At 40.9% G+C, this 17531-nt stretch overlaps 1 protein-coding gene across 6 annotated transcripts in view; it reads right to left on the bottom strand.

Annotated features, from left to right (window-relative positions):
* Nucleotides 1–2700: 2700 nt before the first annotated feature.
* NGF (nerve growth factor) overlaps nucleotides 2701–17531 on the bottom strand; it is a 61307-nt gene continuing 46476 nt past the window's right edge. For 3 of the 6 annotated variants that reach the window (XM_079979965.1, XM_079979964.1, XM_079979966.1), the window contains one exon: nucleotides 2701–3599. In XM_079979965.1, coding sequence (XP_079836091.1) covers nucleotides 2856–3587 — 732 coding nt within the window. In that variant the 5' untranslated portion in view covers nucleotides 3588–3599 and the 3' untranslated portion in view covers nucleotides 2701–2855. Of the gene's footprint in view, nucleotides 3600–6280; nucleotides 6414–11352; nucleotides 11411–17531 lie in introns of those variants that run through there. The other 3 variants (XM_079979962.1, XM_079979963.1, XM_079979961.1) reach the window with 3 other exon arrangements.

Genomic DNA, 17531 nt, shown 5'->3' with positions numbered 1-17531 from the left:
CTTGGCTGTGGGTGGGAACAATAAGATGGGAAATAAGTGTGCAAGTATAAAAAGGGAGCTGAACTAGTTGCTCTCCTGAGTTCTGAAAGACTTTATAACTTAAAGAGTTTGTGTGATATTTATCTTGAACTGGTTTGTTGAACAGACAGCAGTTGCTTTTTCAAAGAAAACAAGAGAACTATGAAGATTTTTATTCTTTGCAGCCCCTATGGGCTGGAACACACATTATAGGTCTAAGCCCAAAGGCTACACTGTGGAGGTCTTCAAGCTGAACAAGCTGTCTCTCCAGCGTGGGAGCAAAGGCACCAGGAAAAGAAGGGTTTCTCTTGGATTATATTACCTTAAAAATGGCCAAAATACTCTTAAAAAAACAAAAAACCTGTGTAAACATACTCATTTCCATCCCCATTATTAGCTGGCAAAAGGAAGCCATCTGCGTTTTTACAGCTATGGTAGGAAGAAAAATGCTTGAAGGCCCATCCTTTTAAATAAAAGAAGATTATCAATCATAGTAACATTTTTGTCACCCAATCCATAAATGCTCTTGTACAAACAGAATAAGGTTCTTAACTTCTCCAGACAATGTTACAGTTTTTGGCTGCTCTCGCTGAAGCACTGAAGTTCATTTAGTCTCTGAGGACCATTCAAGCAATTAGTAATTGTGTGTGTTGCTTTTAAAAAGCAAATTACAGATGCAAACTGGTGGTGGTCTAGATCAGGGTCCTGGCATAAAGATTAACCCTATACTCCCTGTTATGGTCCCAATCTGAATTTTTCCTCTTCCTCTTCCTCTCTATCCCCTACCGCACACACCAGAATGTACAAATGGGAGCTTCTCCCCTCTGATGCAAATAGTGTCTGGGTTGGGACCACAAAAGGGAGCCTTGTAACCCTGAAGGTTAGGGTCTGATCCAAATCCCTCCACCCCCGGAACCTGACGCCTGCTAATTGCAAGAATAGTGTCTCATTTAGTAAAAACTGCTGGGCAGCTTGAGTATCATTTTATTCAGAAGCACCAGGATGCTACATACATAGATGCATTCCTAAATGCCATTAAGATTGTGTGCTCTTTTTTTGCTATTGTGACTGCAGAAAAAAGTGGGTGTCTAAAGCATCCACTAGAACTTTTTATTTTTTAAAGAATTGGTCATGATCAGAGGAAGATTGTTTCAGATCTTCCCACCTTCCAGCCCTAAAAGCTTTGCATGATAAACTGTATTCAGGTTAATCCAACAGAACTGCCAATCAATTCCTATCTACATTTGTCCCAATCCAGCTAAGCCATTTTAGCTACTTATTAAGCAAAATGGATATTCCACCTTACATTATAAAGAGGATCTCAGAGCAGGTTGCAACATACAAATTTGACTTTGTCTCACTGACTTGGGACTAAGAACATAGGAAGCCACCTTACAATGAAGCAGAACATTGGTCCATCTAGCTCACTACTGTCTGCACCGACTGGCAGTGGTTCTCCAGAGTTTCAGGCAGGATTCTCTCCTAGCCCTGCCCGAAGTTGCTGTGGATTAGACCTGGGATCTTCGGCATGCAAGGCAGATAAATGTTCTACCACTGAGCTGTTGCCCTTTGCCAATGCACATCATTAGGCATGTGATGTCAGACAGTAATGCTATGTACACTTATTTGGGAGCATATCACATTAAAATGATGTTGCAGAAAATATTGTGCATATCCCATTATGCTGTGAACCGCCCCAGGATCTTTGGATAAAGGCGGTATACAAATTTATTAAAATAAATGAATAAAATCAGTAAGGCCTACTTTGGAGTAAAAATAGATTTGACTGCATGTCCCATTGAATGCAACAGACAAACAATTTATCACTCATGTTAGTTTGAATGGGACTTCATTAGAACTAAATCGAGCTTGATTAGGACCTGTCTTAATTTTAGCTGCAGTTGACCCAAATGAAATGTAGAAAAGACTGGTGGTTTCATTCCATATTGCAAACTAGATAATTTCTCCTATTACAAAATATTTGCTCAATTGTTTCCTTTAAAAGGGCACATCACCAACCAACTTAAATAAAAAGGTTTTTTACCTTCTAATACAGACATCCCCAACCTTCGGCCCTCCAGATGTTTTGGACTACAATTCCCATCATCCCTGACCACTGGTCCTGTTAGCTAGGGATCATGGGAGTTGTAGGACAAAACATCTGGAGGGCCGAAGGTTGGGGATGCCTGTTCTAATAGGTAAACAGGCACAATGAAAGATGGTGAAAACTGATGATTTTAAATAAGCTTTGTAAGATGTCAGCTGAAATCTATGAGGATGTATAAACATGAAGACCACTACGGAATGACTGAAGGTGCAGAATTATGTATCTTCTGATATGTGGCCTGAATGAATGCAAATATTAAAATATCTGGGTTAGCTTACTTGGGTTTAATTTTGGCTTGGATGAGGAGCTGAAGGATATCTGGAATTCTTCCAATGGGCTAATATGACAGCTTTTGCTTTTGTCTATTTCAAGACTATAGAATGTCACACACAAAAACTGCTGTTTCGTGGTAAATCAGGATGTGGAAGGCAAAACGGCAAAGTATTCCATTTTCAAAATCTTGCTATGGCAATCATGTTAAAAGAGAAAGTTGCGGCTAACAAAATTGTAAAAAAAGAAAGGGAAAAAAGCTCCCATTTTAAAAGGAAAGAGATGCCATTAAAATATACAACACATCAGCAGTTTCAAAAGATTTTAATAAATAATGAGGATTCATTTCTTTACTGTATAAACTATAAATATACCATAGAGTCCTCATAACTTAAAATAATTTACAGGCTGAGGTAGGGGGCTGGGAGGAGGTGGGTATAAGATGGAGGGTTGGTCTATCTCAGAGGTTCTCTGTTTTCCTACTGATTACGCATACACAGGCAGTGTCAATCCGAATGAAGCGCCAAGCTGCCTGCTTGCCATCCATTGTCAGTGCCTTGACAAAGGTGTGTGTGGTGGTGCAGTAGGAATTCCAATGCCTGGCATCAATGCCTCTGCACCCACTGGACACCGGCTTAGGGTCTCTGCACTTGGTCTCAAAAAAGTACTGTTTGTAAGGGTAGTTGTTATAGTTGACGTCCACCACCACAGTCACCTCTTTGCCTTTAATGTCTGTCGCTGTGGTTTTGTTGGCAACCCACACACTAACACTGTCACACACAGAGTACTCTCCTCGGTTGTGCACAGGGTGAGCTGCGCGCTTGGCTCGGATCGTCCTGTTCGTAGAGTCTGTGCTGTCTAGGAACTCCACACTCGGTCCATCCCTTGACAAAGGGGGAGGCTGAGTGCTGAACAAAACCCGAGGTGACTGGAACCTCCTCTTCTGAAAAAGCTTTGGATCCACTATGATGCTTGCAGCTTGCCCGGATTTCCTGTTCACTACCTTCCCAGTAACAGGCTGGCTGTGGTCTCTGTGCTGAGACGTTTTCATAATGTGGTGTGTTTTAGTCCGTCTGCTTTCAGAAATGCCAGATGTTGCAGGAGACCCCAGTGGTGCATTATCTTCAGTTTTTGGTGCTGCCCGTATGCCGATCAGAAATGCTATAATCAGAGTGTAGCACAGCATGGACATTACGCTATGCACCTAGGAGAGAACAGACCAGGAACATTACTGTGAGCAAAAAAAAAAAGGGCGACATGCAAAAGGTTCCATTTCAAGCCTAGTCAATAGATATGTGCTGATAAGGCAGTCCCAATGAAAGTGCACTGTTAAAATATTTCATCTTCTTCGCGAAGGCCTTGCATGTGGATGCCAGATGTGGCTTTCCTCCCCACCCCTTTCAGAAAGACTAACTCACATAGCAGTGATGTGCTTCATAAAGTGGGAACACTAGGAAATCATAACTGGGTTATTGTTAATTCCTGTGGTTTTTGTTATTAGGAGATGACTTACAGAGCCATTGTTTGGGGGCTTTAATGCGGAGTGCTGCTCCTGGCAAGACTCTCCACTGGTTACATGGGAACCTTTGGAGAAAGATATTTATCTATCTCACAAGAATTATTTTTTTCTCCTAGATTGGAATGAGCCACAAAGATAGCAAACATGGCTAAAGGAGGCTTGCTTGGCGCCTTTGTTATACATCTTTAGATGCCAGGTGAAAATGTTTCTCTTCAACCAGGCCTTGAAGGGCTGATTAACATTCCATGTCCTTTTAAATGTGTTTAAATTTGTGGGAGAGGGGCTTATGGTTTTGTTTTCATTTTCATTATGTATTTTGTGTTTTTATTTTGCATTTTTATGCTGTGAACTGCCCTGAGATCTTCAGATGAAGGGTGGTATACAAATTAAATTAAATTAAATTAAATATTTCCACAGGGAGGCCAGAACTGGTATATCTCCAAACAAGATACTAGACACGCAGTATGGACATAATCAGCTTCCTAAAAATATATCCAAATAACATGTAAGAAACTTGCAAAAACTGATATACTGAATTAAAAACCAATATAAAATCCCTGACCTGACCATTAACCCATCTACATTTGTCAGTTTTGTCAGTAGTGAAGCATTAATATATTATGGCGTTATTATTAATTTATTACCAACACTTTGCTTTAAATTCCCAGGGCAGGTTACAACATGAAAACACAATATTAAAAACTGTTTGGAACAACCTGCAGTCACAAAAGAATGGAGGGTCCTAAAAATATACACCTCAAATGTTGAAAGCCAGAGAAAAGAGTAATAAACAATTTAACCCACAATTTAGGCTGCTTAAGGGCATTGATTTCAGGGAGTTGAAATGCATGTAACTTGCGGTCACAAATGTAAACTGAGTAAATGTTGTCAAGATTGATTTCCCCTTTTTTTGTCGTGTTTTGGCTGAATATACTGAGTGGACAAAAGTCTCAAGCTCTCATAAGGAAATGGTTCAGACTCTGATACGAGGCATCAGTTGCAAAGCCCTCCTATACAAAGGGCACTCATTAGCCAGACCTCTCTGGCACACCTCAAATCATGTTTAGACCCAGAGTGAAGCCCTGTGCTGTGCGGAGGTTAGGGATGGCCATAAAACACTGTTTGGGGTTAAATACATGGGCAGATTTGCTGCTTTGAACTGTAGCAACATTCAAGAAAGGATTTATCTCCCTTCCTTTGGGTTTTTTTTATTGCATAGCTAAATAGTATTAGGGTATTTGCTTCCACGTCAGATTCCTAACATTAAAAAAATCAGATTGGATATTCTTGTTGATAAAATAGATTGACAAAGGAAAGAGGAAGAATTAAAAAGCAAGGACACAGGTCAGGTATGATTGTCACATGGAGTTTCAAGCTGGCACAGTTCTGTGCATCATCTGCAATGAGTACACTTCAGTATGGGGACCACATCAAAGGTCATTTCTGTTCTTCCATTCATAGGCCCTATAGCACTATTGTTTCTTGGTAAGAAATTTTATTAATATTCACAGAGCATGCTGTTCACAGATGCATCTATCTTCAAGGAGAGCAATAATGCCAACGGCAGGCATAGCTTGCAAGCATATCTCATTGTAAGTTTTATCAAGTAGGATTTCACAATGGCTTCAGCATGAAAAATTTCACAGTTTTATCAACAAGGAGAAAATATAGTCTGGCATATGGTAATGCCAACTGGATAAGCTTCCATTGCCGTAATTAACTAATTGCATGTACTGCAATGTAATCATGGCTGTCCCAAAGCATTTTGTTGTCTGAAGAACAAGCAGAAGAACAAGTTTTGTCTCTCTCCACCCATTTCCGAGGAAAACCTTGGTCCCCTCCCAGTGGTGCTTTGCCACAACTGGAATCCTGTTTTTTGCAACCTCCCCTCCCCTTTATCACTTTTCCATGGCAAAAATCAGATTAAATACCAAAAGCCTTTAAAAGATCCTTGGAAAGAATAATTAGCTTGAAATTGGTGGACTCATGTATCCTCCCTTTTATAAAATTCAAGGACACACAATTCACTGAAATGGTCTCGCTATCGTGTTTGATACTCTTTTAGTTATTTCAAAATTGATCAAATGATTAAAAATCATTTAATGACTTCTACACACCCCTGCTTCTAATTTAATGTCTCTGTTGCACTCAAAACCAGAGTGATGTTGACCCTGTATACCATTTCTATAATATATCCTTAATGGGTAAATTGGGAATTCTGTTAAGAAAAAATAATTGTGAATATGGAATAGGGGAGAGTATTTATTTGAGATGAATAAACGTAAGAGCATATTTCAATGTGCATCCCCCTCCCCATAAAAAGCCTTTAACATGTTGCTATACAGAATATTGAAGTATAAACTTACTGAACTCTCCATACTGCTAGAGCTTTTCTAGTAAAACGTGGGTCTTTCCTTTCCCAGTAGTAAAGTTTTGAATTGTTGATGAAATAGTAATCAGTTTCCTCATACCAATAGCAAAGCTCTTTCCCCCTTAGATCTTAAACACAAAATTATTGAAAGAAAGAACGTTTCATTGAGAAAGACTGAAATTGTTATAAGGTACCAGCTTGAAAGATCTCTGCAAATTGCACCCTGATCCTATTTCTGTTTACTCAGAAGCCCCACTGAATGTATCAAGACTTATTTCCACATAAACATGCATAGGATCAGTCTGTTAGTCTTTAATATTTTAATATTGCTTATCTATAAATGCACATTAAGCTTGTGTTTTATATATCTATATCTATCTATCTCTGAAAGCTCATTTAAATGTATTCAATCAGCACAACAATAATAAGATAAGTAACTGGTCTGTCCAACTCTCCACACACATTTGTTAACAAGGGACTTTAAAAACCATCAACTTAACACAATCCACACTACAATTAGGTCAGAATCAGCAACTAGTGAAATGTACACAAAGTTCAAGAGGATAAGCCAAGCTACAGCAGAAAATAATTAAAACGTACAGGAGACATTCTAGAAAACTTGTATCCAGAACAACTGATGGAGAAGACTGTGTCTGAGCAGCAAATCTGAAAGTCAGGCACTGAATCCTTGGCAAATACAAATACAATCCACTCTATTTATTAATCTCTCTTTCCTACATATGTATACAGGACACACACCGACACCCTTTCACTTTCACACATTCACAAAGAGAAGCGACCAGCTGGGAGGGAGAGGGGTGGGGCAAGGCAGTGAGGAAGCTGCTGTGGTGTAAACGCACTAGAGGAGCCAATATGGTGCTGCTGCCAGTGTGTTTGCACTGCCATTCCCTCCCCCCCCCCAACATAGGAATGTAAGACGTTGTCTTAAACCAAATCAGACCATTGGACCTAAATCAGTATTGCCCATAATGACTGGCAGCAAGCTCTCCAGCTTTCAGACATGAATATTATCCAGCCCTATTTAGAGATGCAAATTATGGAATCTGGGACCTTCTGCGTGCAAAGCAGATGTTCTACCATGGAGCAATGGCCCTTCCCCAAACAAATAAGATGGGACACAGGCATCCTCTTTCTCTCACAAAAGCACAAGAAGGAGCCCTAGGTTTGACCAGTACCATTGCAAACTACACCCAGTGTTCCCCCGATACAGAATTCCTTCCACTGCTGCTGCACTCCCACCACTACTGCCCATCAACAGCCTTTCTGGCTGGGTTCCAGCACCTCCATTAACCATAATTTCAGCTGAGCCCAAGATCAGGCCAGGCAAGCCAGCTTGGACACCAGATTTTTGAGAACTTTAAATCTTCTTTAAAGTGGCAAGCAAAGGATCTTCCAATTTCCAGTGGGGAACTTTTAACCATGAAAAGGAGCACGGCTAAGCTTTCATAAAAATACAAATTATATAATAAAGCTATACTGTACTGTGATAAATTTAGTCCTTACATACAACAATCTTCTCCATTCAGCTCTTACACCACTAGCAGTTAGAAAAGTCCTATTCTCTGAGTGCTTCCCCCCTTTCCTCTATAGTCTTGCCGCAGTTTACAAGCAACAAATACCTCCCCCCTCATTCTTTAACAGCTTCAAGTAATAATTTCAATTCTGCCAATAAACTTCACATCAGATCTTATGACTTGATAATAACCATCTCCCTTTCCACTGGTTGTCTCTTTTATGCAGCATTGTGGGCCAGTTTTTGGGTTATCTTCTCATACCCAAAGGGATTTACAGACAAAGACAGCTTTCCGGACCATGTGGCCAGCATGACTAAACCGCTTCTGGTGCAAGGGAGCACCGTGACGGAAACCAGAGTGCACGGAAACACTATTTACCTTCACGTCACAGCGGTGCCTATTTATCTACTTGCACTGGCATGCTTTCAAACTGCTAGGTTGGCAGGAGCTGGGACAGAGCAACAGGAGCTCACCCCATTGTGCGGATTTGAACCACCAACCTTCTGATCGGCAAGACCAAGAGGCTCAGTGGTTTAGACCACAGCGCCAACTGCATCCCTACAACCAAATATAGGCTTACAAACAATACCTAGGCAGAGACATTCACATCTGGAATTGTTTCCAGAAGTACAGCTAAGAAGGTAAAGGTAAAGGTACCCCTGCCCGTACGGGCCAGTCTTGACAGACTCTGGGGTTGTGCGCCCATCTCACTTAAGAGGCCAGGGGCCAGCGCTGTCCGGAGACACTTCCGGGTCACGTGGCCAGCATGACATCGCTGCTCTGGCGAGCCAGAGTCGCACACGGAAACGCCGTTTACCTTCCCGCTGGTAAGCGGTCCCTATTTATCTACTTGCACCCGGAGGTGCTTTCGAACTGCTAGGTTGGCAGGGGCTGGGACCGAGCAGCGGGAGCGCACCCCGCCGCAGGGATTCGAACCACCGACCTTTCGATCGGCAAGCCCTAGGCGCTGAGGCTTTAACCCACAGCGCCACCTGCGTCCCGAAGTACAGCTAGTGGGTGCCTAATTCCAAAATAGCTTTCTCTCAAGTTTTGGTAGAAATAGTAGCAGCTGATGAGCACTTGGCAAAAAGGCATGCCAATTTAAGACATTTTTCAGCAGCCTCTTGCACGTTTGTATGCTTCTTTTAGCATTTCTTTCAGCATTTGCCATAATACCAACAACCCATCCAAGTCTCTTATGTTGATTGACTACCAACTTAATCTCACAATGCAGGACACTTCCAGAGTGTTGCTATTTTTGGGTGGGATTCAGTCACATACTGGCAAACTCAGTTTGTGCAATAAAAATTTATTTAGAGGTCTTATGTAACAAACTTTCTTCCCCCCAAATATTGGACCACTTGCATGGGAAATGTACACGGGGAAAATGACTGGAAAGTGTAGGATAATGTCATCTAAGCACACTGCAAACAAATCAGGATGAATGCTCAGCCGGAACCCAGACCCCAGACTCCAATCTAGGCTTTACTCCAATACAGTAAGAGTGCTTAGAGGTGCTTCCTTACACTCTGATTGGCTCTTGCATTTCAGTAAAATATCTACATTGGCATTTAGGGCTGCATGTTTATTAAGGTGAGGCAAGACCAGTATGCAGCAGGTCAAAGAGTTACAAATTAAATCAAAGAATGAATGTCAAGTATGAGAATTCTCAGCATAGAGGCAAGCAAGCTCTTTTTCTCTTCCTCTTGACCCCAGCCTACTCTATTATGTATTTAGCAAAGCAGGGTTAAATTCTCTCCCTGCCATCCTCTCTAGCATCAGCAGCAATATAAAAGACTGGACATAAGGAATTTTTCCAGACTATTTTCTGTCCTCTTCCTGTTGTTAAAATAGCAAATTATTCAAGTGCACAAGCTTTCATCACATTTAATATTTAAGTTTGTATTTATTTCAACTGACATTCACAGCTGAATTATCTCCAACAAACTTTTGGGGAATGTCCCATTGTTTTCAATATGCATTTTTGCCATTTGTTTTAATACGCCCTCTGACTGTGTGGTGCTATAAACAATATTTTGGAAGGGACACTGTGAAAAAGGCACTTGAGCAGTGGTGGGTGGGTTTGAGTTTACTGAGAAGGGGCACAAGACTGGTCAGATGGGCAAAGAGGCATAGGGATCCATGTCTTTATATTGAGAAAGAAGCTGAGTGAACACAAAAGGGCACTTTATTGATGGGGAATTTTGAGTTCTGGTAGGGCATTTCCCCATCCTAAAAAATGCCCTGCAGCTTCAAGTTTGAGGGGATGCCTCAGGCTTCTCCCTGCTGTTCAGAGTCTAGCTGACTCCTCATCATGGCAAAGTGGAACTTTCCCAGGATGATTGACAATGTAAGAGCTGTCACTTCCCAAAATGTGTGACTTAAGTCGCCTGCATCACTCTTTTATAGCAAGGTTGGAACAGGCATGATATCCAGAATAAGGAGCAGCAGTGTATTAGGTGTAGTGAAAAAAGGCAAGTAATGGCAGACACATCATTCACGAGGCTTACTGAATCTGTGGAGCCAATTACACAGCAGGAAATTCTTGAAGCAAGTTGCTCAGGGTAAATGTTAACAGTAGACTGCTTAGCTTTTCCTATTGAAAACAGCCAACAGTTACACTGCAGGGGGTTGTCAGGTCTTACTTCTCTGTATGAGGTACTGAGCTCACACTAAGAAAATATAGGTACTGAACCAAAAGAGCCCAATTAACAAATGAAGACAGGAATAAGCCATGTCTTTACACCTCAGCTGGGCCTTCCTTTAAGTTCAAGAAGGCTTCCTACCATGTGCCTGACAACTGTTTACTGGTTTGGGGCTTTTTTGTTTTGTTTTGTAAGGTCATTTTATTTTTAAAGAAACTGGTGCTGAAAATTTAAGAGTAAAAGGAAGGAATCTGCTTAAAAACAAATGTGCTGAGCTTGCTGATCTCATGTGCTGAGTAGTCAACCTCCCCAGCAGAAGTGGGTTGCTTCATGGAGCTGCAGCCACTAAACTAGTTTCCTAGCAGGTGGATCATTGCTGCTTACCAGGCAGGAGAGAGATGAGAGTGAGATGGTGGGGACATTGCAGTGGTGCAAATGCACCTGTGGAGCCAACCCAGTGCTCCTGCCAGTGTGTTTGCACCATGACGACCTCTTCATAGCCTTGCCCCCCCTCCTCTCAGTAAGCAATAACCAACTTACTTCCAAGGAAGCTGGCATAGTGGTTCCGCCTCATCCAACAAGTTGCTTCTACTCCTGACCTGCTTTCAATTAACGCCCAGGGGAAGAAATTGTGAGATAACTTGTCACATGGGGCTTTTCAGATCGGATCAGGAATGGCAGGGGAGCAGAATGTTGGAGAAACCTTTAACTGGAAGAAAAACCACAAACCACCCATGGCTACCTTGCAATTAAAAAGTAGGTCCAGTTCTTTGCCCACTAAAGCTATAAAGTGCCATGTGAATGAAGCAGAAAAATGGAAGCCTCCTTCACACAGGCGAAGCAAACTTTTAAGTAGGCAAGAGGATAGGTTTCAGTACAGCACTAACCTGTACATTCTTCTGACTACTATGTTCTTCCTCCTCCTCCCTTGGGAAACTAAGCTTAGGAGGATGTGAGTAGTCCCTTATATCTAACTGGGTGTTGGCCAGAAAGTTGCTCCACCAGCAAGATCTTTACTGGAACCAGCTGGCATACTGCACCCAATCTTAGTTCTGTATCAGTCACAATTGCCTGTGCAGTAAGAAGAGACTGAGACCGACAAGACAGGGGCAATGTGGGTTGGTGGTTCTCGAGTCTCTAAAGTCTATTTCTTATTTTGGATAGGATTAGTTTGACTTCACCTCCCCCCCCCCAAAGGTGCACTCCTCCATCGTCTCCAGAGACATGCATTCACCTTGAAGGAGCAGGTGCACAGCCTTGAGGTGCTCTGTTGCTTGTGACTCAAGTGACTTCAGTGGCCCAAAGCACCTTTCACCAACTTTGGTTGTATAACCAGCTGCAGCCTTTGCTGGATAGGGAGAGCCTGGCTTCAATGATCCATGATCTAGGTTAGACTACTGTGGTGCGTTATATGTGGCACTGCCCTTGAAATTGATTTGGAAGCTTCAACTAGTACAGAATTCAGCTGCTAGCATTTACTGGTTTTCCTAGATACAGCCATGTTACATCAGTCCTGACAGAATTATATTGGCACCTTGTTTGCTAACAAGCCAAACTCAATGTACTGGCTCTTAATGTAATGTCCTAAATATCTTGCTCTCGCAAAGAATCTCCTCCTGTATCTGATAGCAGTTGCTTGGCCACAATCATCCCAGAATATGAAAAAGAAGAAGCCCCCCGCTAAAGAAGATAAAGAAGATCGGTAAAATAAATTAATGGACTATGCAGCAATGATTAATCAAATAGAAATTCAAGAAAATAAAAGGACAATAATTTGAAAAATGAAAAATATTTATTGCATATTTTCAAAGCATTGTGTATAATATTATATGTTAGCAGGATTTCGAAGAACACTTGTAATATGATAAGGTATAAAATTGGGAATTATTATGAGTTGAAGATATTATGGGAGTGCATGAACAAATGTAAAACAAAAGAACCAAGAAGGGGGAGTGGAGGGAAGTCAAGGGATTTTGGAAATCCTATGTTTGGGAGTTGTTATGTGATCTTTGTTTGTTATTGTAAAAATTAATAAAATAGTATAATAGACAGACAGACAGACATCTTGCTCTGCCATGATTTGGAAGTGGTGGTGATTACCAAAAACTTTCCCAGCCTATATCAGGTGTGGGGCTATGCAAAGCTGATCAGGGCTGTGCGCAACTCCCAGTGGGCCCTGCTACCTCAGTTATGGAAACTGGCCACCAGAGTCATCTTCAGGCTGTCATCTTAACATTTTCTTTTGAGTATTTTTATCTCCTTGGGCGTGCTGTATGCAATCTTTAAAAGACACCATAGCAAATGTTGCAGCCACATACTCCTGTGTGGCTGTGGAAGAGGAGAAGCTGTAGGGGAGTCTTCCTCAGTCTGAAGATGCTGGGAAAGCCATGCTTTTCATTTGACTAGCCATTTTATGCTATAGTATTTTCAAAATTTATTTAAATAGTTGTGTTCCTCTAAATCTTATTGTATTGTTTATGTTTCATATTATATCTATAGATCGTATACTGCCCTAAAATCCATTTTTGGATGAAGGTGCAGTTTACAAATTTCTGAAATAAAGTAGATAAATAGATAGGTTGTTGTACCCAATGTTCTGGAATTCAATTTTCATCAATGAGAATTGTTTCAGAACAAAAGCTGGCTGCTGTTCTCTTCCCACAAAACAGAAAAAGCTCATGCCACACAGAAAGTACAAAATTACATTCTTTGTAGGACTATCCTATTAAAACAATGGTTTTGCTCTAGGTCCACCACTTTAAGCAATGATAACCACAGAGCTACTATTACGGGTTTATGCCAAAAATAATTTCATTGGATTTCCAAGCACTGCCACCCTAAGAAAACAGAGCCTCTATTTCAACTGGAGGCTTGTTATAACCACAAGAAAAAAGTTCCAGTTTCAGCAGTTTTTTTCAATGTTCTTGTCGTCTATATTTTCTGGATTCACCATGAAGGCTAAATCCAGTAAATGAAGCAGTGTCAAGCAAACGATGCTAAGGATAAAATCTGTCAGTGTTTCCATTGTCAGTCCAATTCTCAGGGATTAACATCATTCGCTGAAATGAAATCTTTCTTTGCAAGTTGTCAATCAAGATATGATTTCCCCTGCTTGCTATTTGAACTAGTTGAAATCCATTTAGTTTAATAGCAAACAGCTATATGCTTCCACCTCCAAAAGGTTTGCTCTCTTTGCTCATGCAGAGAACACAACCAGAAACGGGTCACAAAAATTAGGGCAGGGAAAACCAAAACTGGAAGACCACTAAAAATAAAACCCAACTGCCTTTATGGAATACTATTCCATATTTTATGCTGCACTGTACACGTGATCACAGTATGTTTTTTCTCCAAGATGAATGCCAGTACATAACATTTATGTCAAATCCTTTGAATTCTCTATTTCTCTGAGCATTAGATGGTAGTTGTTAAGGATAATCAGCCTCAGTGGACCTCAGTGATGGTAAACTTAACTAAGAGTGGTATCTTGAGTGGTTCTGTAATTACACATTATAGTCCTATGCTGTTAAATTCTGCCAAAAAATAAAGTAAATAGAATGATAATTCTCTTATATCCATGCCAATGAAAGTAGGTTTGTCTAGTATCTCGCAGTAGTAGGCTCTTAGATTTCCCTTACTTGCTTCCCCCCTCAGACATACACACGATGCAAAATTTGTGAGTGGATTGAAATTGTTACACTGATTTTCACTTTTGAGAGAGAAGTTTTTACTATGCCAGAACACAATTTCTAGGCATGCTTGCTAAACTATGCACAGCTCAAGAAGAAAACTGAGGCCCCATATCAAGTCACTAAATTGGTAACCCACCAGTTTGTAAGCCAAGAATTTTTGGCTTTTGCCTCTACTTTAGCTACTTGCTACATTCATAATAATTCATCATTCAGTGCAGAGTTCAACATGGATTAATAGGTTGACTCTATCATAAAATGGAATGTGTTTTATTTACTATAATTACCTGTGTAGCTCATTGCAACACCTCCAACTTCCCCATAAACACTGTGCTAATTGACTATTGTATAAATTGTATTTGTCCTTGCAATGCCTGTTTACACTTTATAATATGAGTATTTCTTTACATCCAAGTGCTTCACATGTATTTGTCAGTCCCTATGCAGTGGTGATCCTTTATTATAATTCCATTATTAACCTCCCTATGTCCCCCCCCTTTTAGTTGTTCACTTTTATAGGTTGAGGCCGGAGCTTTGCTGGCATCCAGTCTACATTTTCTTTCTTCTTTTTGGTTTTCAGAATCCCAGTTTTGCTTTTAGATCATTCAATAAAATGTAAATAGCTATTGAAGGATATAACAAAATAACCTCTGTCATGGCTCTGACTGGCTGTAGTGCATGAAAAAAGAATAATTGGTGAAGAGGAGCAGGACTCTTACTGCAATTGCTCTGGCGTTATGGCACAACCTGCTGAATGAGACAGAAAATTGTACTTTTCTGGTGGCTTTTGCAAATGGACACAAAGTCTATCTCATCCAGGAGTCCTACAGCTGTGGAAAGGGTGTTTTGGTCCTATCGTACTGCTGCTAGAAAGTGCACTGTTATTTTAAATGTTCCTTTTTTATTACAGTTGATGGTTTATTTGCTAGATATTGCCTCAAGCCCTGAAGAGACAGCATACAAATGTGATATTGCCTCAAGCTGTGAAGAAACAGCATACAAATGTTTTTATTTATTTATTTATTTATTTACACACACACACACACACACACACCCCAACCCACCCTTTGGTATCTGACAAAATGTCAACAACATGGTTAGCTGTAATAAAGACTGAGCTATCAAGGGTTGTTTGAAGCTCATATTCAAAGTGGATCCATCTACCCTTTCATTAACTCAGTAGCAAAGGTCAGGGGGGAGATGAAAACCTGCTATCCTAAATTTCCTCGATACACATATAATTACATTTCAAAAACAAAAAAAGCTCACAATCTTCTAGTGTTTCGTGTTTCTGGTTCCATTTGACCATGACATCATGAACAAAGGACAGCTCTCCACCCAGGGAATTGGCTCTGGGGTTAACAAGAGCTCCATAGAACCCATCTGCCTCAAGAGACTACGTTTATTTGAGTAAGAGAATCCTTGAGATTAAGAGCAGATTTCTTTTTTTCCCACACCTATAGAATGAAGGAAACCAGGCGCTCTCTCCCTCACCACTAACCCCATGCAATTTAGATATTTAAGACTCAAAGGAACATGAATTCATACAATTCCCAGCAGAAACTGCAGACGCCCTCCCTCTCTGTACTGACTTTCTTGTTTCAATTATAGCCAATGCCCAGAGCTTAGTCACCCATTTTGGGGAAAGAAAAATCAGTGTAACTTCTTAATAAAGAGTGTGCTGGCACCCCCAAACTAGTCATATCATGCAGAATTCAAGTGCTGAAAGAACTCCAATTCAACTATGTTGAAAAATCTAGCTTTTGACTTCCATGTTATGATCTCAGGCTTAATACTGTTGAAGTGAACACAGTTCAGGTTTCTGCCTCTTCCTGGGTTAGTTATTTCTAAAGGTGAAGGAGAAGTTTGGTCTGCTTTTTGCAGTGGACCAGCCCAGTTTTTAAGCCTTCAACTTGCTTGCACATTATAAAACAACTATCAGCCAAATTACTATTTTTTTCCAGATTTTGTGATGCATTCAGTATGAAAAATGCACAAACTTGTGCATTTTTTTTTGTAAAGAGTACAAACAAGAACATGCATCTTAAGAGAAGAATGTGTATAAAATGTTTACAATTTAAATATAAATTAATGTACTCTTTCAAAATATCTGCAAAACAGCAGGCCAGAACAAACCTATGATTGAGCACCAATGAAACTGACGTAGAATTGAAATGGGTTTGTTTGTCCATCCCTAGATACTTCCCTTTGTCGATCTTCAATTTTCCAAGGTAGATATGCCTATTGATGCTGTAGAAAATATATAGTGGAAATGAAAAACTATATCTCAAATTATGTGTTTACTACTATGTAACATCTCCCACTCAGTAAAATATGTTACACAAAACATACTGTTATCATCTTTATGATCAGTTTGAATTAGATAACCTGTTTTACTTTTCTAATGTTGCTTTCAGATTGTTGGTAGGAGACTAGATTTAGGCTCCAAATGTACAGTGGTACCTTGGGTTACATACACTTCAGGTTACATATGCTTCAGGTTAGACTCCGCTAACCCAGAAGTAGTGCCTCGGGTTAAGAACTTTGCTTCAGGATGAGAACAGAAATCGTGCTCCGGCGGCGCAGCGGCAGTGGGAGGCCTCATTAGCTAAAGTGGTGCTTCAGGTTAAGAACAGTTTCCGGTTAAGAATGGACCTCCGGAACAAATTAAGTACTTAACCCGAGGAACCACTTTACTGAAGTTGTGTATAGGAGAGATGAGCTGAACAAAGGGACCAAGTCTTGTATACCCTTTCAAAAGTGTTATTATTTTCAGAGAGATACTGGGGGCATTTGAAAGGGAAACAAAATGTATTTACAGGGGCATCTCTATTGCCTCAGCAACTGCAACGATGATCTCTGTTTTGCCAAGCTTGTGGTGTGGCAATGAATCTACCAAACAGAACATTGGCTATGGAATGCAGTTGAATGAACACTGATATGTAGAGCTGAGAATAGTAAAGGTAAAGGTACCCCTGCCCGTACAGGCCAGTCTTGACAGACTCTAGGGTTGTGCGCTCATCTCACTCTAGAGGCCGGGAGCCAGCGCAGACACTTCCGGGTCATGTGGCCAGTGTGTTGAAGCTGCTCCGGCGAACCGGCACCAGAGCAGCACACAGAAACACCATTTACCTTCCCGCTATAAAGTGGTACCTATTTATCTACTTGCACTTAAGGGTGCTTTCGAACTGCTAGGTGGGCAGGAGCTGGGACCGAACGACGGGAGCTCTCCCCGCCGCGGGGATTCGAACCGCTGACCATGCGATCGGCAAGTCCTAGGCGCTGAGGTTTAATCCACAGCACCACCCGCGTCCCTAGAGCTGAGAATGGATTCTGACAATTAGTGCAATAAGTAGGATGTGTACTTGAATGTGCAT

This window comes from Podarcis cretensis (assembly GCF_951804945.1).
Source record: "Podarcis cretensis genome assembly, chromosome: 6".
NCBI classification, from domain to species: Eukaryota; Metazoa; Chordata; class Lepidosauria; order Squamata; family Lacertidae; genus Podarcis; species Podarcis cretensis.
Note: the sequence above shows the minus strand (reverse complement) of the source record. Positions and strands in the feature narration are given on the sequence as shown.